The 19,463-nt window shown below is 34.3% G+C and overlaps 2 protein-coding genes across 3 annotated transcripts in view; one reads left to right on the forward strand and one right to left on the reverse strand.

Moving 5' to 3' along the window:
- The window catches only part of LOC126807943 (collagen alpha-1(I) chain), a 111,358-nt gene extending 98,883 nt beyond the window's left edge, over positions 1–12,475 (forward strand). The window contains exons 25-30 of one of the 2 annotated variants that reach the window (XM_050532872.2): positions 37–75; positions 2,383–2,475; positions 5,877–5,939; positions 6,752–6,949; positions 7,590–7,705; positions 8,126–12,475. In XM_050532872.2, coding sequence (XP_050388829.2) covers positions 37–75; positions 2,383–2,475; positions 5,877–5,939; positions 6,752–6,949; positions 7,590–7,705; positions 8,126–8,336 — 720 coding nt within the window. In that variant the 3' untranslated portion in view covers positions 8,337–12,475. The remainder of the gene's footprint in view (positions 1–36; positions 76–2,382; positions 2,476–5,876; positions 5,940–6,751; positions 6,950–7,589; positions 7,706–8,125) is intronic. The other variant, XM_050532873.2, reaches the window with a different exon arrangement.
- Positions 12,476–18,373: 5,898 nt separating this feature from the next.
- On the reverse strand, positions 18,374–19,375 carry LOC126832170 (uncharacterized; the record flags this gene model as incomplete). Its single annotated transcript, XM_050562875.2, has 1 exon — positions 18,374–19,375. A coding segment is annotated over one exon (1,002 nt), but the record flags the coding sequence as incomplete, so codon positions are not given.
- Between the last annotated feature and the right edge of the window lie 88 nt (positions 19,376–19,463).

A 19,463-nucleotide genomic window follows, 5' to 3' on the forward strand; every position in this document is an offset into this window, starting at 1 on the left:
AAACTTTCTATAAATGTTCTTTCAATTCATTTACAGTTAGGCCAGATGATTCCATTACCAAGTCCCACAACACCAGTAAGTAAAAGATTAAAGATTTTGTACTCTATTTGTTTGTTTCATTTCATTCTAAGGTTAATTAAATCCATGAATGTCTCTTTGTGACAACTGGATTGTTAGCATATATATCTTATGTATATCCTACCTATAATCCTATGTATATTCGTTATATCTTCCTCTCCTTTCTCTGTCATAGAAGTTAAAATATGCACTACCCCAATTCATTTTATAGGACTGCACAGAAAATATTGTATTATTTAGTGTCCTGATTTGTTAACTTCATACAGACATGCCTGAGTGTATTATATCAAATAGGAGGCAACGAGAGCATGGTAACACACCTGTAAAGCCACAAAAATACCTTGTGTATAAAAGCAGGGGACTATTAAAATGGGTCTGTCTGTCTGTCCATCACACGTATCAGGAGGGGGGGGGGGTTGGATGGCTGAATGGTTAGCGTGCGCGCGCTGTATCATAAATTCTGTCATTGAGTCGACTGGTGTGGTTTCGAATCCCCAGTTGTGCGTGACAAGGAGTAGGGTCGCCTGTCCAACCTCGTGGGTTTTCTCCGGGTCCTCCGGTTTCCTCCCACTGCTAAAGACCCCTATGCGCAAGCGAATTATTGAAATAAAATTAAACCATATGTTAGTCCCGAAATGACGTAGTTTGTGTCGAGTGGACGTTAAACCCCATTTCTCTCTCTCTATCTCACTTTTCAGGACACAATAATTCTGCTTCTAATTGAGCTAGAATTTTCAACCTTGGTGTAGGTGCTTATTAGGTGTATACCTAGACTGAGTTCCATGATGAGCATTTCCTGCTTAGGCTTAGCAGAGATACACAATTTGATTACTTTAAATTAAGTCAAGGTGATAAACTTGATGTATAGTTTCATTACATCAATATCTTGAATAAGTTTGATAATGAGCATTTTCTGGTCAGGTTAAGCAGAGTGATAAGCAGTTTGACTGGCCGAGACTTTGGAGCTTGACAACTTTGATTCTAATTAACTAAGTTCCATAATGAACATTTTCTGTGTCTATGTTTTGATTGCAACTGAGTGAGAGTGGTGAAACTTGGTGTATAGTTTCATTACATCAAACTCAGAGTATAGTTTCAGTACATCAATACCTTGACTAAGTTCAATGATGAGCAATTTGATTGGTCGACACTTCAGAGGTCAACAACTTCGATTCTAATTAAGTGTGAATGCACACGTTACGCACCGATAAATAAAATTAAGATGCTTTATAAAAAGATAAATATGTGTTATCTAATTAGTTTTTCAATTTGGCAGGGGACATCAGACTCACTGTTGGCTTGTTTTCTGATACAGAGTGGCTATTGTTACGGCGAGTCTGAGCCATGTTTAGAACGAATTCCAAAATGGCTGCCAATCTCCCCAACACCAGCTTTGAAAAAGGAGCAGTATTTTCAACGTTTTCAGAACTGAAGGCAGCAATTAAGACTATTTTTACGACTATTCAGTTTTTAACTTCGCCAATGGAGGGCTGTGAAAGCATCGTCGTAACAATAGCCTGAGGACTATTTTTATGACTCGTCATTACAATAGCCACTGCCTTTCTGATATTATGGGTAGTTTATTGCAGTATTAGCAGTAATTTATATAAATGTATTCTGCTATGAAATGAGCAGAATGTGTTACCCCATTTCTAAAGTAGCCCCCACCACCTGCTTTCAGAAGTCCTTGCAACAGATCTGTCAAGAATGAATGAGTTGGGCATTGCTAAGCATGTCAGAGCTGAATCGAAATTTATATATTTAAATCACATGTTTACTTTATGGTTCCGTGGCTAGCATGAACATATAAAATTTGATTACAATACCCAATTTTTTCTAATTGCTTTTATGATGCATTTGAGAACATATAAAGACATGAATTTGTTGCAAAGTGATAGATTTTAATCTGTCTAATTTATAATTTAGAAGCATGAACTGATTGAAAAGAATAACTGCAATGATTATAAGAACACAGATTATATTTGCTGAATTTTGTGGATTAATAAAATGAAATATCAAGGATTTGAAATAAAAAAATTTTCAACTAATAAATATTTAAACAAATCGTGTTATTTCATTCTGTATTAATCTTTTTATACATATAAATATATATAAATATATATATACACACATTTATTTGTTGGAAATTAATTTTTACCTTTTTTATTTATTTTTCTTATTATTTACACTACTTTTGTGCAATTTGAAATAATCACTTTTTTCTTTTTTCCATATTTTGTTTCTTTTTTATAATTTATTTGGTTTGTGTTTATTTCGAAAAATATTTATTCCTTCCCTCTTTAGGACCCACGGTATCGCAATCGCCCCAACGGGCATCGGCGCCCTTCACGACGACCTAATGATCAAGGTCGTACAGAATCTCCATTTCAACCATTGGTAAATCTTGCTTAAATTGTTTTCTATGTTTTGTTGGTATCTTTTTTTGTAATTTTTTTCATGTATTGCACCAATTTCTAAAACTTATTTCTAAACTAATAAAAGGTGTTTTTATAATTTGAAGATGGTAGAGATCTCTAGCAGTTGTTCAGAAAATAATTTCGGAGAAAACCTCTTTGGAATTTGTTAAACTTTAATATTCAGGAGTTTATTTTTTTAAAAAAAAAACACAAAAAAACCCCATACAGTTAATATATTCATCTTCAAATTATAAATGACCTTATAGGAAGATGTTCTTGACATCATGGGGTTTGGTCTCCTTCCATTTCTGATATTATTATCGAAATAATGATTTTATCACCATTTAGCTTTGAATGGCAGCGAGTTGACAGTTTTTGATCAGCCTTTTTGCTTCAACCAAAAACAGTACACAGTACTTTAGTTTGGCTTTAGAATCTCTGTTAAATATCTGATTTTTGTATTCATATTATATAATATTATAATGTGAAATTATCATGCTGATATAAAATGTTGTCTGCCTTTTCTTTCTTTTTTTCATATACTTTATTTTATTTTATTTTTTTTTTCATATAATTTTATTTTATTTTATTTTTCATTTTTTTATTCATATATTTTTATTTTTTTTATTTTTTCATATTTATTCATTTTTTGATAAAGCATAATATAATTAAAATAATTATATAAAGTGTACTCAGAATAGGAGTTGTTTTTACTGTGTCATAAAATGCATGTATTTTTGATTGCTGCAATTTCAATTTTTTATCCCCTATTTTTATTTCCTTTAGATTTGTGTTGATTTTTTGCATGTTTTGATTTTTTGACTCATTGATTAATTAAAAGATATTTAGTAATATTACTAACAACATCAGCACCAACATTGTTTCATCCATTTCCATATTTGATTAATTTAAATCTAGAAAGTGAGTCATGGTGTCTCAGGGATTAAGGTGCTGCTTCTCGAGATTTTCCATCTTGGTTTCTCCTAGCCAGTTGGAATTCGCAGAAGAGCTGCCGTTCACTGAAAATTACCCACATTGCATGGCATATGCTCGTCTTTATTAGCCCAGTTGGTGTGCAGAAAAGTAGAACGTTAAACCCCATTTCCATGTTGAATTTTTGTCTGAATTTATATATGTATTAAAATATTCTGATGTAAGTGGATAACAGGTAATTATGTTCATGAGAACATATTACTGAGTTAATAAGATTTACCATTATGGTAGTCATTTAAGAATTCAATGTACCGGTAACTCAAATTGTTACCTGAAAATGTAGTCCTCCATCGACGCGGCAACAAGGGATGGGGGAAAATGCAATTGATTTTATGAAGATAGGCATGTGATTTTAGGTCTGTTGTTCCATGTACATTGCAGATGGGATGAGAACTAGCATTCCATATGTATTTTGATTTGCCATAAATTGTGTTGCAATTTTCAATGCTTTTCTATCCAGGTGAAGTTTTGGTTGATATTATTTCTTTCTTGCTGTATTTGTTTATTTAAACTTTTATTTATAGCTCTGTTAATAGTTTAAAATGGCCTTAGAACTTGCTTAGTTTATATAATAGTATTCTTTTTAACAAATGCTTGAGAAAAATCATCATGTGTGGCTACAGAAAGAGAAACAGGAAATGATGCACTTGCTGTGTGAATAGGGACTGTTTCGGATTGGACATCTTTGTATAAACATTGTATACGACATAATACGTTGCTTTCAAGAAGGGGGGGGCGCGAATGGTTAACGTCTGCACGTTGCATCATAAGGTCTCTCATTGAAGCAAGTGGCGTGGTTTTGATTCCCCGCTTGTATATTACAAGGAATTGAGTCGCCTGTCCAACCAGCGTGAGTTTTCTCCGGGTCCTCCAGTTTCCACCCACTGCTAAAGATCCCTACTTGCAAGCGAATTAGTGAAATAACATTAAACTACAGGTTATTCCCACAATGACCTAGTTGGTGTTGAGTGGATGTTAAACCCTCTTTCTCTCTCTCTTTCTCTCTCTCTCTCTCTCTCGCTTCCCTGAACATGAGGGAGGGATGTATGAGTAGTCTAGCACTTTGGGTCAGTTATATATGCAAGTCATGTGTCTGAGTTTGGATGGGACACAAGAGTAGGTTCATGTAACCCAGTTCCAGTTCCTCCCCCCCCACCCAAAACTTCTAAAATTAGATCAGGCTGTGTAACATCATAGTGAACATGTTAAAACAGGTGACCAACAATATTCAACTGTATTGATCCAGTGTACGTAAAGTTATAGTTAAGAATAATTGTTATGGCAAGATGAAGTAGACTTCTTTGCAAAAAGTGTGAATGGGAGGGATCTTAGACCAAGTAAATAATAGGTTCTCTAGCATCGACAAACATTTTCAAGAGAACATTTTCTTCTCCCTTAAAGGCGCTAAATCTCTAATATTTGGGACCTAGAAATTGACACAAATGGGTCACAACGCTTATAATTATGTAATATGAATGTATATAAACTGATTTACAGTCAATCGTTTCCATTTTTACTCGAATTTCAAATCAGTTATGTTCGGCAAAGTCTTAATCGAATGGCAATCTCTAGCATTTGGTTAGTCCAGTCTACACCGATAGTATTTATTGCCTATGCTCTCCAGATAAGAATATGGCATCACCATTTGATATGACTTGTGGAATATGTCTAGCCTCGTTCTTCAAGTCCCTTGTTACAAATGGTGCTGAATGCATGATGGTACACGATTCGTGTACTAATGGTAAAATGTTTATTTTGTCTTAAATCTTTTCCTGGTAAGATCACAACATCAATGTTGATTTAAATTTGTAAATAATTCGTGTTTTCAATGTCAAAGACTTTGGATGATCTTGAATTAGAGACTTAGCAACTTTAAGATACAAAATAATGAGGATATTTGTACATCATAAATTAAATATGTCATATTTTTATGTCAAAAGTGTCAATAATTTCCACTTCATTATGCTCATTCTTCAGCTTCAAAAACATAAAATGATCATACATCAGCTTCAAAAACATAAAATGATCAGATATCTGTGCGTTTTATTTATTTGCTTTGCACGATCGCTTATAAAAATAACATACTCCAATTTGAAACTGATATCTCTTCAACAATGTAATTTTTATATGGATTTGATTCGAAATAAATGAGATTTGATTCAAAATAAGTGATAAACTAATTTATAAAATATTTCAAGTCATAATTTTCTGAAACAGTTCACTAAGATAACTGAATAACCAAACATAAATTTGAATATAACAATCAGAAAGTTAAATTTGTACTTTGTCCTATTTTGTTTTGTTTTTGGTTTCAGATTTGATTTGAGAAATGATTTGTTTTACTTGAATATATAATTATGATGTTTTATTTTTTATTATGTTTTTTAGACAACTACAAGCTCTCCAAGAGTTCCCATACTACCACCCCCGAGCATCACAGCTGGGCCAAAGGTAAAAATATTTCAGTGCAATTAAATTTAGTGATCGTTGATTATTACCATATTCAAATCAGTGATGGTTCATCAATATTACAACCAGGAGAGTGATGGTTGATTTATATTACAATCAGAACAATGATGGTAAACTTATCTCATAAACAGAACAATGATGGTTGGTAAATATCATACTCATACTCGGAACAATGATGTTTGATTTATCTCATAAACAGAGCAATGGGAGTTGATTTATGTTAGAATCAGAAAATGATGGTTGATTAGTATTAAAAATGATGGTTGATTTATCTCATAACCAGAACAATGATGGTTAATTAGTATAATACACAGAAAATGATGGTTGATTTATATTAGAAATATTAATATAATATTCAGAACAATGATAGTTGATAAATATTATATTCAGAACAATGTTGGTTGATATGACATCAGAACAATGAGGGTTGATTAAAATTACAATCAGAACAATGATGGTTGATTTATATTACAAAGATCAACATAATACTCAGAACAATGGTGGTTGATTAATATTATAATCAGAACAATGGTGGTTGATTAATATTATAACCAGAACAATGGTGGTTGATTAATATCATCAGAACAATGAGGGTTGATTAAAATTACAATCAGAACAATGATGGTTGATTTACATGATACTCAGAACACTGATTGTTGATTTACATGATACTCAGAACACTGATGGTTGATTAATTTTTTAAATAATTTTTCAAGAAATAATCAGAATAGTTAATTAATACTACTGTTAGAATTGATGTACATCATACTAATATTTGTACACATTCATTTCAGTTACATTTACTTGCTTTGAACCATCCAATGCCTGGTGACATGCATGGTATCAGAGGAGCAGATTATGAATGCCATCGACAAGCTAGAAGGGCTGGATTACGCGGTACCTACAGGGCTTTCTTATCAACTAAAACACAAAATCTAGATTCCATTATCTATTATAGTCTTGATAGAAAGATCCCAGTTGTGAATGCAAAGGTAAGTAGATATTTATGAGTAGTATCTAATCTATAATATTGTAGTTTTATGGTTGAGAGAATGACTTAAAGATACATTATGCAAGAGCTAAATCTGCCTATTGCAGGTCTTTCTTTGGGCCTGAAATGTTATCTAAATTATTAATTAGACATTAATTAACTTATCCAGACCATAATCAACTCTCGATGTCATGGCTAGCCTTCGATATCGACTGGATTAGAATCCTATATGCTGCAAACGCTCATTGATAATTAAATCAAAACAATGGATAATCGAGACTATGCTTTTTAACGTACAAACTTTAGTAATGATGAACGAGGCTAGGCGGGAATTTACAAAGCTGATATCTCGGTTCATAGTGGACCAATTTGACTGAAATTTTCAACAAATTACCTTTACATTATCTAGTTTTTAACTATTATAGCGAGAACTGTCAGCTCTTTATCTAATCTCCCATAATGTATCTTTAAGTAATGTATTGAAATAAACCATAGTAATTGTTATTCCATAAATGTGTGTTATTTGATTATGTTCCATTACTAAATGCCATTCAAAGAATGTGATCCAACAATATGTTTCCAAATAAAGATGATTTCTTTTGTTAATGATGTATTAACTGATAATGATTTTTATTATGTAGGATGAGATCATATTTAATTCCTGGGAAGACTTAGTAAATGGAGCAGGAGGTTATTTTAATAACAATTCAACGATATATTCATTTGATGGAAAAGATATTATGCATGACTCCGCTTGGTAAGACATTATTATTATTGAATTGACCTATTAATGCACAAAAGACTTTGTGTTTCTGTAAGTCTCTTGTGGTTTGGGTGAGGGGGTGGGTGGATGGCCGAATGGTTAGCATGTGCACATTGTATCATACAGTCTGTCATTGAGTCAACTGGCGGGGTTTCGATTCCCTGGTTATACGTGGCAAGGAGTAGGGTCGCCTATCCAACCTTGTGGGTTTTCTCCGGGTCTTCCGGTTTTCCCCCACTGCTAAAGACCCCTACACGCAAGCGAATTATTGAATTAAAAACTGAACCATGTGTTAGTCCCAAAATGATCTAGTTTGTGTCAAGTGGACATTAAACCCCATTTCATTTTCTCTATCTCTCTCCCTCTTTCTTTCTTGATCTTGAAGTATCACATTTCTCCATTTTCTATTTTCAGGCCACAGAAGATTATATGGCATGGATCGGACAGTCATGGTCAATTGATGTCTGACGATTACTGTCGTAGATGGCAATCTAATAGTAGAAACAGAATGGGATTAGGTAGCTCACTGATGAAAAATATGTTATTAGACAGTCAAAAATATGCTTGTAATAATGCTTTTATTGTTCTCTGTGTTGAAAATACTAGCCGTAGAAATCTACGATAAAACAGACATGAACTTTAGGTCTCTTTCTTCAGTTATAATAAAGAGTTGTCTTTTTGTCATCTATTTCTATTTTTTCTAAAAAAAAAAGGAGGAAAGGATTATTATAAAAGGAAAATGATCTTTACAAAGTTTGTGTATTTATAAGAAAGAAGAGGGAAAAAAAAGATGTAGGAAACAGTGATCTGATCTGATTTAAACTTCATTCTTTTTACTGTGTTTTTAATTTCTTGCCGTTACTTGTTTTGTCTTTCTTTTTGGTGAGTCTTTATTCTACCTTCTTTCATTCATTCGGTGGATGTCATGTGACTTTAATAATAGAGTGCTGTTGATCATGTGACAATGTATTTCAATCTTGTAGCGCTGTACAAGATGATGTGATCAAATGTGACAGTGCTATTCAAGTTCTGTAAAAATAAGGAAATGTGAATCAGTCATGTGACTCAGTCATGTGACTAGTAATGTGACCTTGTGTTATAAGTCATGTGATGATGTGATGTCATACTACGGATGTTTAAATGAGATTATTACTGTGATGTTGAATATTTTCGTTGCTTGTTTCATACTTTTGTGTAAGTGAAATGTTTTCGTAACTAACTGGATTGATGGATGGTAGCAGGATGGGGAGAAAATTGTGGGATGTACAGAGAAAGATGTTTAATAAGAACTATATATCAAGAACTGTATATCAACATATTAAAAAAAAAATCTAGTTTTAAGTCATTCTAAATTAACTTAAAATAGTAATTGAAATCTTTATATAGCATGTTTAATACACATTTTTATATATAACTGTATATATCCCTTACCACAGCTTTAAAACTAAATTCCCAGCCAGCATTAATGCTACGTTTAAAAAGTGCCTTGATTCGATTGATTTTATTATTATTTTTTTTTAAAATTGTACTAAATATAAACCTATACTAAGATTTAGCATTTATTAGTTCGGATAGTCATTCATTATAAGTCATAATAAGGCAGTTATTTTTCTAATCACTTTACTAATTGACAATTATTATTATGCAAAATAGCTTATTATAAAGTTTCTCAGAAATTTTTATATAGTCTTTTCATAAGGGAATTTACTTCATTATTTAATTTTTATATAGTTAAGTGTCCTTAGAAATGTTGTTTCGTGAATAATGCATTCAGTACTATTTTTATATAGCTAAGTGTCCTTAGATGTATATTTGCGAATAATGCATTTAATACAATTTAAATAGTATAAGTGTCCTTAGAAATGGTTATTTGCAGATAATCCACTAAATAAACAATTTTATACATGTATTGTTAAATGTCCTTAGAAATGTAAATTTGCAAATAATGCATTTGATACTATTTCGATATAGTTAATTAAGTGTCCTTAGAAATGTATATTCGCAAATAATGCATTGAATACAATTAGTGCAAACGAGATACATTGCCTGTGACGTATTTGACAAGAGAAATGCAAGTATAAATTCTACATTTTTATGCGTCAATTTTCTGTTATGAAGTGTAATTTATGTATTTGCTTATTTAAATGAAAAAACGATTTAGATTCCAATTTCTCATTTTTAGTCCTTTTTTTTAAAACCTAATTACTCTTTTCGTAGTAGACCAGGTGTCTTAATGAAATACAAAATTTGCTCTTTTTTTTATATTTTTGAAGTTTTTATTTTATTTTAGCAAAAAGAACAAAATATTAATTGTATATGAATTTAAGGGTTTTTTTTTTATCTTGTACTGTAATTAGACATGTTTTGAACATTATGTAACTACAATCCATGTAATAAAATAATCATGCCAAAAACATTTAGCTTGTAAATCGTTGATTACTAGGTACATGTACTTACATATTTTTATAGCATTGTTATTATAATACACGTCTGGTAGATGGAGTCTAATCCTATCTGTAGTGTACATTATTCTGTACAAGGGGTAGAATTTTATAGTCACATGGCAGTAGCCAAGTTTTAAAAATAAAAATTCTCAAAAATATGCTAGTTTCACATTGTGTGAACGGATCAATGGGTCCTGGGACATTTCACTGTCATGACCGGCATATATGGCCAAGCTGGACCCCATGTATACAACTTTACCTTAGCTGACCACAGTACTGTGATATCTTTTCGTAGTAAGTGATACTTGTTTCCATTTATCATCATACTATGAAATACATTTTTTTCAAATTTCACAGCTTAACTCAGTTACACACTGAATAGCACCCACCATTGTCCTATTACAGTGACACTTAGACTTGATCTACCAGTTGTACTGATTATCATATTGTCCTATTACAGTGACACTTAGACTTGATCTACCAGTTGTACTGATTATCATGTAACCACATTAGCAAGCTATCACGTGACACTGTGACATTTTAGAATGTTTTTATAAACTTGTAGATTTCTTTTATATTGTATCATATTCCCAATTAATATTTAATGTAAATTTTACGATAGAATATTTTCAATTGCCTGGTTGAGGTGAACACTGTTTAATAGTTAACAGGGTGTTTGTACATTGAGCTATACTGTAGACTTTTAAGAACTTAGGGATATGGATAGAGTCTTAAATATTTATATGCAGAATGGCTATCTGCCTCAAGCCAAGTAATGGTTAACCTGAAATGTGCATATAAAATAATGTTTAAAAGCTCATGCAAGTTTTATAATTTTTTCTAGGGATTTGTCACCCCCACCCCCTTCATGTTATCTAAAGTGGATACAGGTATAAACAATTTTGGAAATGACTTGCTTAAAATTATACGTAAGCTTCCGTAGAAATGATACTAGATAACTGATGAATTAAGATTTATTTTACGTGTTAGAATTATACATACGATTTTCTTACTTTGAAAAATAACCATGGGTATATGAAAAACAAAACATGTTCTTTTAAATTTAGATATTGTTTGAGTCTGTAATGAAAAAAACCCATTAAAAGTAAGATTCATTCAGCGTTTAAAGAATCAGGAGAAATTTAGTTTCTATAGGATTTTTGTACAGGAGTATGTTCTGTTTATTTTAATTTAATTTTTTTTTTTTTGCGTGTAAATTTTAATATTCAATTACCTTTGTGGTATATGTTCCAGTCTTTGGTATATGTGTTTTATTTTACATTATGATTAAGAGTTGATAAAAGCTAGGACTAGATTAAGGTATGGGTTCTAGGGCTACAGCCCAGGTGCCTCTGTCTTCTAGAGTATTTATTCGAGAATGCTGAATCAAAGTATAATGAATCTAAATTAGCTATTTTAAGATAGGGTTCAGTTAATACGATATTTGTAGTAAACATACTATGGCAAAACGAAACACTGTACTGCCTGTATACAAGGGTCGGTTGTTGGGTAAAATTTCCTAGATTCATAAAACATACCTATTGGGTGCCTAACAGTGCCTGTGGGCCTGCAAAATCATAATCTGGCTCTGTGAAGAGCTATATAGTTCTATTTGTTTAGGCTAGGAATTAAATAAAATATAAGAGTTTACGTTGCCACTTAGTCTGTCATTTAAGTTTCAGGTTAGTAATAGTTTTCAGCTACAATCAAACCTAAAAGCTCAGGAATTATCTTTCAATAGTTTAGCATAATTTGGATGCTCACAACAGATTGTCTCCAAAGATTTAGTTCAATTTTTTTTTGTCTTTCTGTAATAGCCTTATCCTGTATAAAAATAGCATTTATAAATAATATATGAAAAAATAAATATATTAGTTTGCTTTTATAAATAAAAAAAATTACAGATCAAACAGGATTCAGATGTTTCATTATTATCAATAAATTTCATTATTTAATATTAAAGGGAAAAACATCAATAAGAAATGCTTATTTGGACACATGAAAGAATTCTTTACTTGTATTTCTGTCACAAATAGTCCAATAAAAAGCTTGATTTGTAAAAGCAAACCGCACGTTTTAAAAGCCGTGTAAATACAGATTTCATTGTAAGATATTATCTAGCTTTATACAAAATCCAATGTTTTGATTAGCCAACTATATAGATGAATATGAATGAAATATATCATTTATTATATACTTTGCTATTATTTAACGGTGTAAATTAACTATTAAATATTGTGTATGTTTTTAGAAAAAGAACAAAGTGGAAAATAAAACCAAATTTTTTTTTATGGTGCTATTATAAGAATTAATATAATAACTATATTGTCTGTTGTTCTTTGGGGGGGTCACGGTGGCTAAGTGGGTAAGACGCTGGCTCGCTAGCCAGTAGGTTGGGGGTTCTATCGCTGCATTGGCCGAGAAAGTTCATCCAGATTTTCCGGCGTGGTTCCTCCTTGTCAGTGGGGGCCTGGCAAGGACAGCTCTCTAGTCATTCGGATGAGACGAAAAAACAGAGGTGGCGTGCACGTACAAGATCCCCTGACAGTTGAAATTCGATATAAGTGTAGGGCGTAGTGCCGCTGTCCGGGCAAAATGTCCCTCATAGCACACCGTATGGCGTATGCCCGCCTTCATTAGCCCAGTTCGGAGCAAAACAGTAGGGTTAGGGTTAGGGGGATTTAATCCAGTTATATGTGATTGAACTATCTTGGGATAAATACTGGTAGGTTGGATTACCTGGCATCAGAAAGAGAATCACAGTCTTGCAAAACGGGTGTTAAATTTCACTACTACTATGACTCAGATTTTAATTGCAATAACTGCGAAAGAAGTCCTGAGCAGTTTCTTGCAGGGGCATGCTTTAATTTATCTGGTTGTATAGATGACTTAAATATTGGGACAATATATGAAGTAAGAATGCTACGTTGTTATTACCCCAACGTTTAAGGTTTTGCTGGGTCACTGTAGCCAGGATAAGCATTGTCAGTTGCACCTTTTGAACACCCATAAAGCTTAGCGAGGGCGTAGCGAGCTTACTCCCAAAAAGTAAGTGCCCAGTGTATTAAATATTATCTGAAATTTTGTTTTCGCATACGGCGCTCGAATCATTATGTCATCATTCTTCAACTTCAGTGTGGTCATATAATCTCACGGCTATGGTGAACCACCCAGTTAGTAGTATCAATAGTGCTAATGCCGGCACGATACTGGATCTTGACCGATCTGGAAAATATCTTTCCATGTTTATACCCACAATTCTAACCCTAACCCTTCGGAATAGTTTTACCCACAATCCACCGTTTTTACAGCTTGATAGTTATCGTGCCATCTTGACACATGAAAGCAGAATTGATTAAAATATCAGTATGTCGGCTATTGCCATCCATAGTTGTCCAGATTGCACTCATTAGTCATTACCATAATATAAACTTATAGCTGGTCCGAGTTATGTAATGTCCCTTGTCTTAACCGTTTAACCTGGTATATGATACAATATACATGTAGCCAGATGCATAATTTCTTCGAACATCCTTTGTCTAGAAAGGGTTTATAAGCAGGAATGAAAAGCGGATAGGGGAGCTAGAGAAGGCCATGGGCGCCTTCGGTTAAGGCTACAATAAGGGCCGTGTAAGTTCGTTGGAATGGGGCGCCAGTCTCGAATCCAGGCCAGAGAGCCGAGCTGGAAACAAGGCTGCTACAAGACAAGGAACCTGGTGACTACGTATTATTTCAGACGTCTTGTACATGATATGTTTAAAGAAAAATAAAAGTATGATATGAAGTTTAAACCAGTGTTGTCATCCAGAACCGATTCATAGAACCGAAAGTGTAACACTTATAACATAATATAATGACAAATTAGTATTAAGTTTTAACTTGGAAAAATCTTTTTGACCTTACCTTGCGATTTTTCAGAGAAAAATCCCATGGCAAAGTGGACTAAAGAAAAGTGCAATTTGTTTTTGACATTTTTGTCCGTATCGCAGTTTTGATTTCTTCCCGGTAAACAAATATAAGAATAGAAAGAACTTCGAGCGGACCGAGCCAAATAAATATTTTCTAGAGATATATATATATATATAAATATACGTTTTTAAATAATAATGGGTATGTTCATGGTGCCTTTTGAGATTTTAGAACATTTTATATGAAATAATATATTGAAAAACAAGAGTAAGTTAATTGCCTATTTATGTGCCACAAAGGGTCAAGAAAAGTTAGTATATGAAAGCATATTGTATGTTTATGTATATAAACGACTAGCCGAGCGACGCGATGCGAAAGAACGTCTTAGAACAGTATTTCCAAATGATCACTCAACGACCTGAGCCATTTTTGATTGGTAATTAAAATCCCCCAAACCCGATAAAAACCCAATACTTTTCCCACAGTCCAGATCAGTTGGGTAAGAGTTGTATTATGATACCCCCCCCCCCAAAAAAAAAAGGATAAATAAATGAAGAATATGCCATTGTAAGTTTATAGAGAATTGAAAAATACTTTGATGGGGATACTATCGTTTTAATCCCGAGAAAAGTTGTTATTGTTGTGAAGGTATATTAACAAAACAAATTGTCAATAAAAAAGCGGGGGGATGGGGCACAAACCCACTCTGTATCCACCCCTGAGAGAAGAGAGAGAGAGGGGGGAGGGGGTCATTTTGGGACTAACATATGATTCAATTTTATTTCAATAATTCGCTTGCGGTGAGAGGAAACCGGAGGACCCTGCGAAAACCCATGGGATGAGGTTGGACAGGTGACCTTACTCCTTGTCGCGTATATCCGGGGAATCGAAAGCACGCCAGTTGATTCAAGTGACGAATGAATTGAATAATCCCTACAGTCGTTACAGTATCTGATATTATTTGACCAGTGGCTCGTGTGTAATCCATTCTTAGAAAATGTATCTCTTTGGCTTAGCGTATATATCTGGAAATGAAATGAAATATAACGTCCTACTGTTCTGCTCCTATACTGGGCTAATGAAAACGGGTATACGCCATACAGCGTGCAATGAGGGAAATTTTACCCGGGCAGCGGCATTACAGCCTACTCTTATATCGAATTCCAAGGGATCTTTTACGTGTACGCCAATGTATACACGGGTCCTCGGTTTTTCGTCCCATCCGAACGACTAGACAGCTGTCCTTGTCAGGCCCTCCGTTCTGCACCACTGACAAGGGGAAACCACGCCGTAAAATCCCGATAACCTTTTTCGGCCAGAGCCACCCGATTAGATTGTATTACATACTTCGAGAAGGTATTTGTTGAGTAATAAAACCTTCTAGTAGTTTATCGAGGGCTGGCCGTCCTTACCGCACGGTACAAATAAAACCTTCTAGTAGTTTATCGAGGTTCGGGTTCTTCCGGAGTCCAAAATGGCCGCTTTATATAAATGAGAATTTTGGGGATAACTAACCCGAACCCTAACCCTAACCCTTTTTAAAAGACTGAACTTCGGTCTAATTTAGTTTTTACTTCTCTTAAAAGGGTTAGGGTTATAGTTCGGATTAGTATTCCCCTAAATACTCATTTGTATCAAGCGGTCATTTTGGTATGAGTTCTGGCTTGTTCTGGAATTTGTTGCTTCTAGTGGTGATAATATTGTACCGTGCGGTAAGGACGGCCAGCCCTCAATAAACTACTAGAAGGTTTTATTACTCAACAAATGCCTTCTCGAAGTATGTATTAAAATCTAATCGGGTGCCAATGCAGGGATCGAAGACGCGACCTCCAGGCTAGCGAGCCAGCGTCTTACCCACGTAACGCCCCGGCGTATTTTGATGTTATGATCACGCCTTGATAGACCATAGAAATAACCCGTTTTCTATAATTCACATAGTGTTTGGTAGTATTCGCCCAGCATTTTATTTCAATACTAATTCTTTTTAATGGGGGGGGGGGGCATACCTAGAAGCGAGATTACTTTTATTTGTTTATGTTATTTTCATTGCCTATAACTGCCATTTGAGTGGTTTAAACAAACATTGAATAAATTTGTGTTGTCATTACCCCTAACAACGCAATAGCCAAAAAATCCCCTATTTTTTCCCGACGTAGATTAGAGAGACAAAAAACAAAGTTGGCCGTGAGCCACATCCGGGTCTGTGCATTGAGGGTTAAATTCCCATAAATTATACTTTAAACCATCGCAAATAAATTGTCAAGCTAAATAAATCGGTGTCAAGTATTATCTTTTTTCGAACAAATAACGACCAGGCTGTCACTGCTAAGGAAAGACACATAGGGATGTTAACGAAAACACTTAAGCAATTTCGGCTACAGTATGCCTGTATACCAAACCATGGGACGTTGAAAGTCCCTTACATAGCTCAATTATCACTTAAAGGAGCTAAATCGCTAATATTTGGGACCTAGAAATTGACAAAAATGGGTCGCAACGCATATAATAATGTAATATGAATGTATATAAACTGATTTACATTCAATCGTTTTTTGTTTTTACTGTAATTTTTAATCAGTTATGTTCGGCGAAATACACCAGAAATCCCATGTGAATGGCAATCTTTAGCGTCTGTTTTTTTTCCCAGTCTACACCGATTGTATTTATTGCGCATGCTCTCCAGATAAGAATATAGCGTCACCATTTGACATGACTTGTGGAATATGTCTATCCCTGTTATTTGAGTCCCTTGTTCCAAATGGCGCTGAAACGCATTATGTACCAATGGTAAAATGTTTATTTTGTCTTGAATATTGGATATCAGAAGCCCATCTTTTCCCTGTAAGATCACAAGACCAATGTTGATTTGAATTGACAAATAATTCGTGTTTTCAATGTCGAAGATTTTTGATAATATTGAGTTAGAGACTTGGCTACTTTAAATTTGCTAACTTGTATAATGAACCGTGTGTGTGCGAGTCCTGTACAGAGTCCAATCGTTACTTAAATTTGCTAACTTGTCTTCGTTATCCCGGTTGGTGTAGAACAGTAGGACGTTAAACTCTATTTCATTTTATTTTATTTATCAGAATTGTAACAATATGATGCTGATAGTATTTATAATTAACAGTGGCTGAAATATTTGTCATGCGGATGCCACACAATTCACATTTAATAATCATAAGTACAGCTACATTCTCCATCGTCCAAGAAAGGTCTAAATATTAAGGCTAACTGCATATTTCGTACAAGTCTCGAGATGAAAATTAGGTTAGGGCACGTGATTGTTGACGAGATTGTGGGCTAGGGCTGCTGTTATTGGTGGTGTTAGTTCTAGTTCTGTTTACATCTCGAGACCGTATTAAACATCTATGACAAGAATTCAGACACATTATTCAGCTTTATCACGTGTATTTGAGTAATGAATTGTTGTAAAATTAAGCCCTGTTGATTAGTGATTTGATAAATGATTTAACTTGCGCAATCTTTCTTTCGCGGTTTCTTAAACATTCGATGGTGCAAATCAAAATCAAATGACTCTTGATGTGCATCCAAAATATCGAAATTCTCTTGTGGGGGGTTGGATGGCCGAATGGTTAGCACGTGCGCGTGCTGTATCATAAGGCCTGTCATTGAGTCAACTGGCGTGGTTTCGAATCCCCGGCTGTACGTGACAAGGAGTAGGGTCCCCCGCTTCCCTCCAACTACTAAAGACCCCTACGCGCAAGCGAATTATTGAAATAAAATTAAACAACATGTTAGTCCTGAAATGACTTAGTTTGTGTCGAGTGGACGTTAAACTCTCTCCCTCTCTTCTCTCTCTCTCTCTCTCTCTCTCCCTCTTGTGGAACATCATTGCCAACATATCCACTATTGCGCACTAGTATTCTTGTAAAGAAGAGGACTTTAATATAAAATGGAACCGGTCGTGTTTTTAAACATGCCCTGTCTTGTATGATTGAAACCGGAGCGCAAAAGAAGAACGTGGAACTGCTTCCTGACATTTCAACAAAACAACATGGACACGTGTATAGCGGTAAAATATGACATACCTATTAACACCCAACAGCAACATATTTACACCAATTTTAAAGCAATTGGGGAAAAATTCAATGAAAAGCTATTCAAGGAAAGGTTCGTTCATTTACTATTAAATGCCATTACATTTTAAAACCGAAATGCACTCTTTAATATCATTTAGCGTGGATTTTGTTTCATACAAAGTCAATATCATTGGTTTATTTAATTGTAATTTAGCTAAAATGGATCCTTTAATATAATTGAACGATGGATTATATTTTATACAAAGTCAATATCGTTCTATATCATTTATTTGTACTTCAGCTTGCACGGCAAAGCACTTGTCATTGTCAATATATCCATTTTCCTCGTCCTCTAGCTCATTCCACTGTACAAACTTCCAGCCACAGCCTTGACCATCGGGTGCAAATGGATAAGTAGATTGTTTGACGACGAATTTATCTTCACTTTTATTTAAGAGGGTTAGCTTCAGACTGACATTGCAAGATTTAAAAGTCTTATCCACCACTGCATTCATTCGTAGGTAGATTCCCAGACAAGATTTATCAGTACGGTGCTTTACACGAACACACCATGGTAATCCTTGTATTATCACCACATCACTGTGGTAGGGCTTATCGGTCATCACTATCTCGTTTAAACTAAACCTGCAAGTGAATGTTCTAGACTCCAGCGTCTGTAACTCACCGAGTAACCCTTTTAAAGTTTCGACATCTACCCTTACCATAGGATAATGGACGTATCTTACCAGTGGGAAATCTAAGCTGGTTAATTTGCTGTCTTTAGTCAGTGTTTCTGCACTGGGTAAAATATCCAGAACAGGGAAGGTGGATTCGCCCCTTAACGCCTCCTCTATATACTTAACACCCGTCTGTAAGGAAGCTCTGTATTTGCCGATATCGTTCCGTAGCTTCTCAAGCGTGCCAGCTTCTGTATCACGTATTTCATTCATTTTGGTCTTAACATCGACTCCGTGTTTCTTAGCTTCGTCACAGACTTTTTGAACCTGCTGGTCAACAATATCACAGGCTATTCTAGCCTGATTCGTGATATCAGACACTTGATTGGATAAAGATTCTTCGTGTTTCTCGAGTTCGTATATCTTCCGTTCTAACTCTCCTTTTAAATTGCTCAACTTGGATCTGGCTTCTTGGTCTATTTCTGGTAGTTGCGTGTTGTTATGGTTTTTGTGATCCAATAAAGCGCAATGACTGCAAACAGCAACAGAACAATCACGGCAATAAAATTCTATTTCCTTTTTCTTGTGTATCTGGCAAAAATGAATTAGTGTCGTATCCGTTTTTTCAAGGTAGAAATTATTGGTAAACTTTTTAGCCCCTCCTCTAGGAATTGGAATT

The sequence above is a fragment of the Patella vulgata genome, chromosome 9, assembly GCF_932274485.2.
Source record: "Patella vulgata chromosome 9, xgPatVulg1.2, whole genome shotgun sequence".
In the NCBI taxonomy this organism is placed as follows: domain Eukaryota; kingdom Metazoa; phylum Mollusca; class Gastropoda; family Patellidae; genus Patella; species Patella vulgata.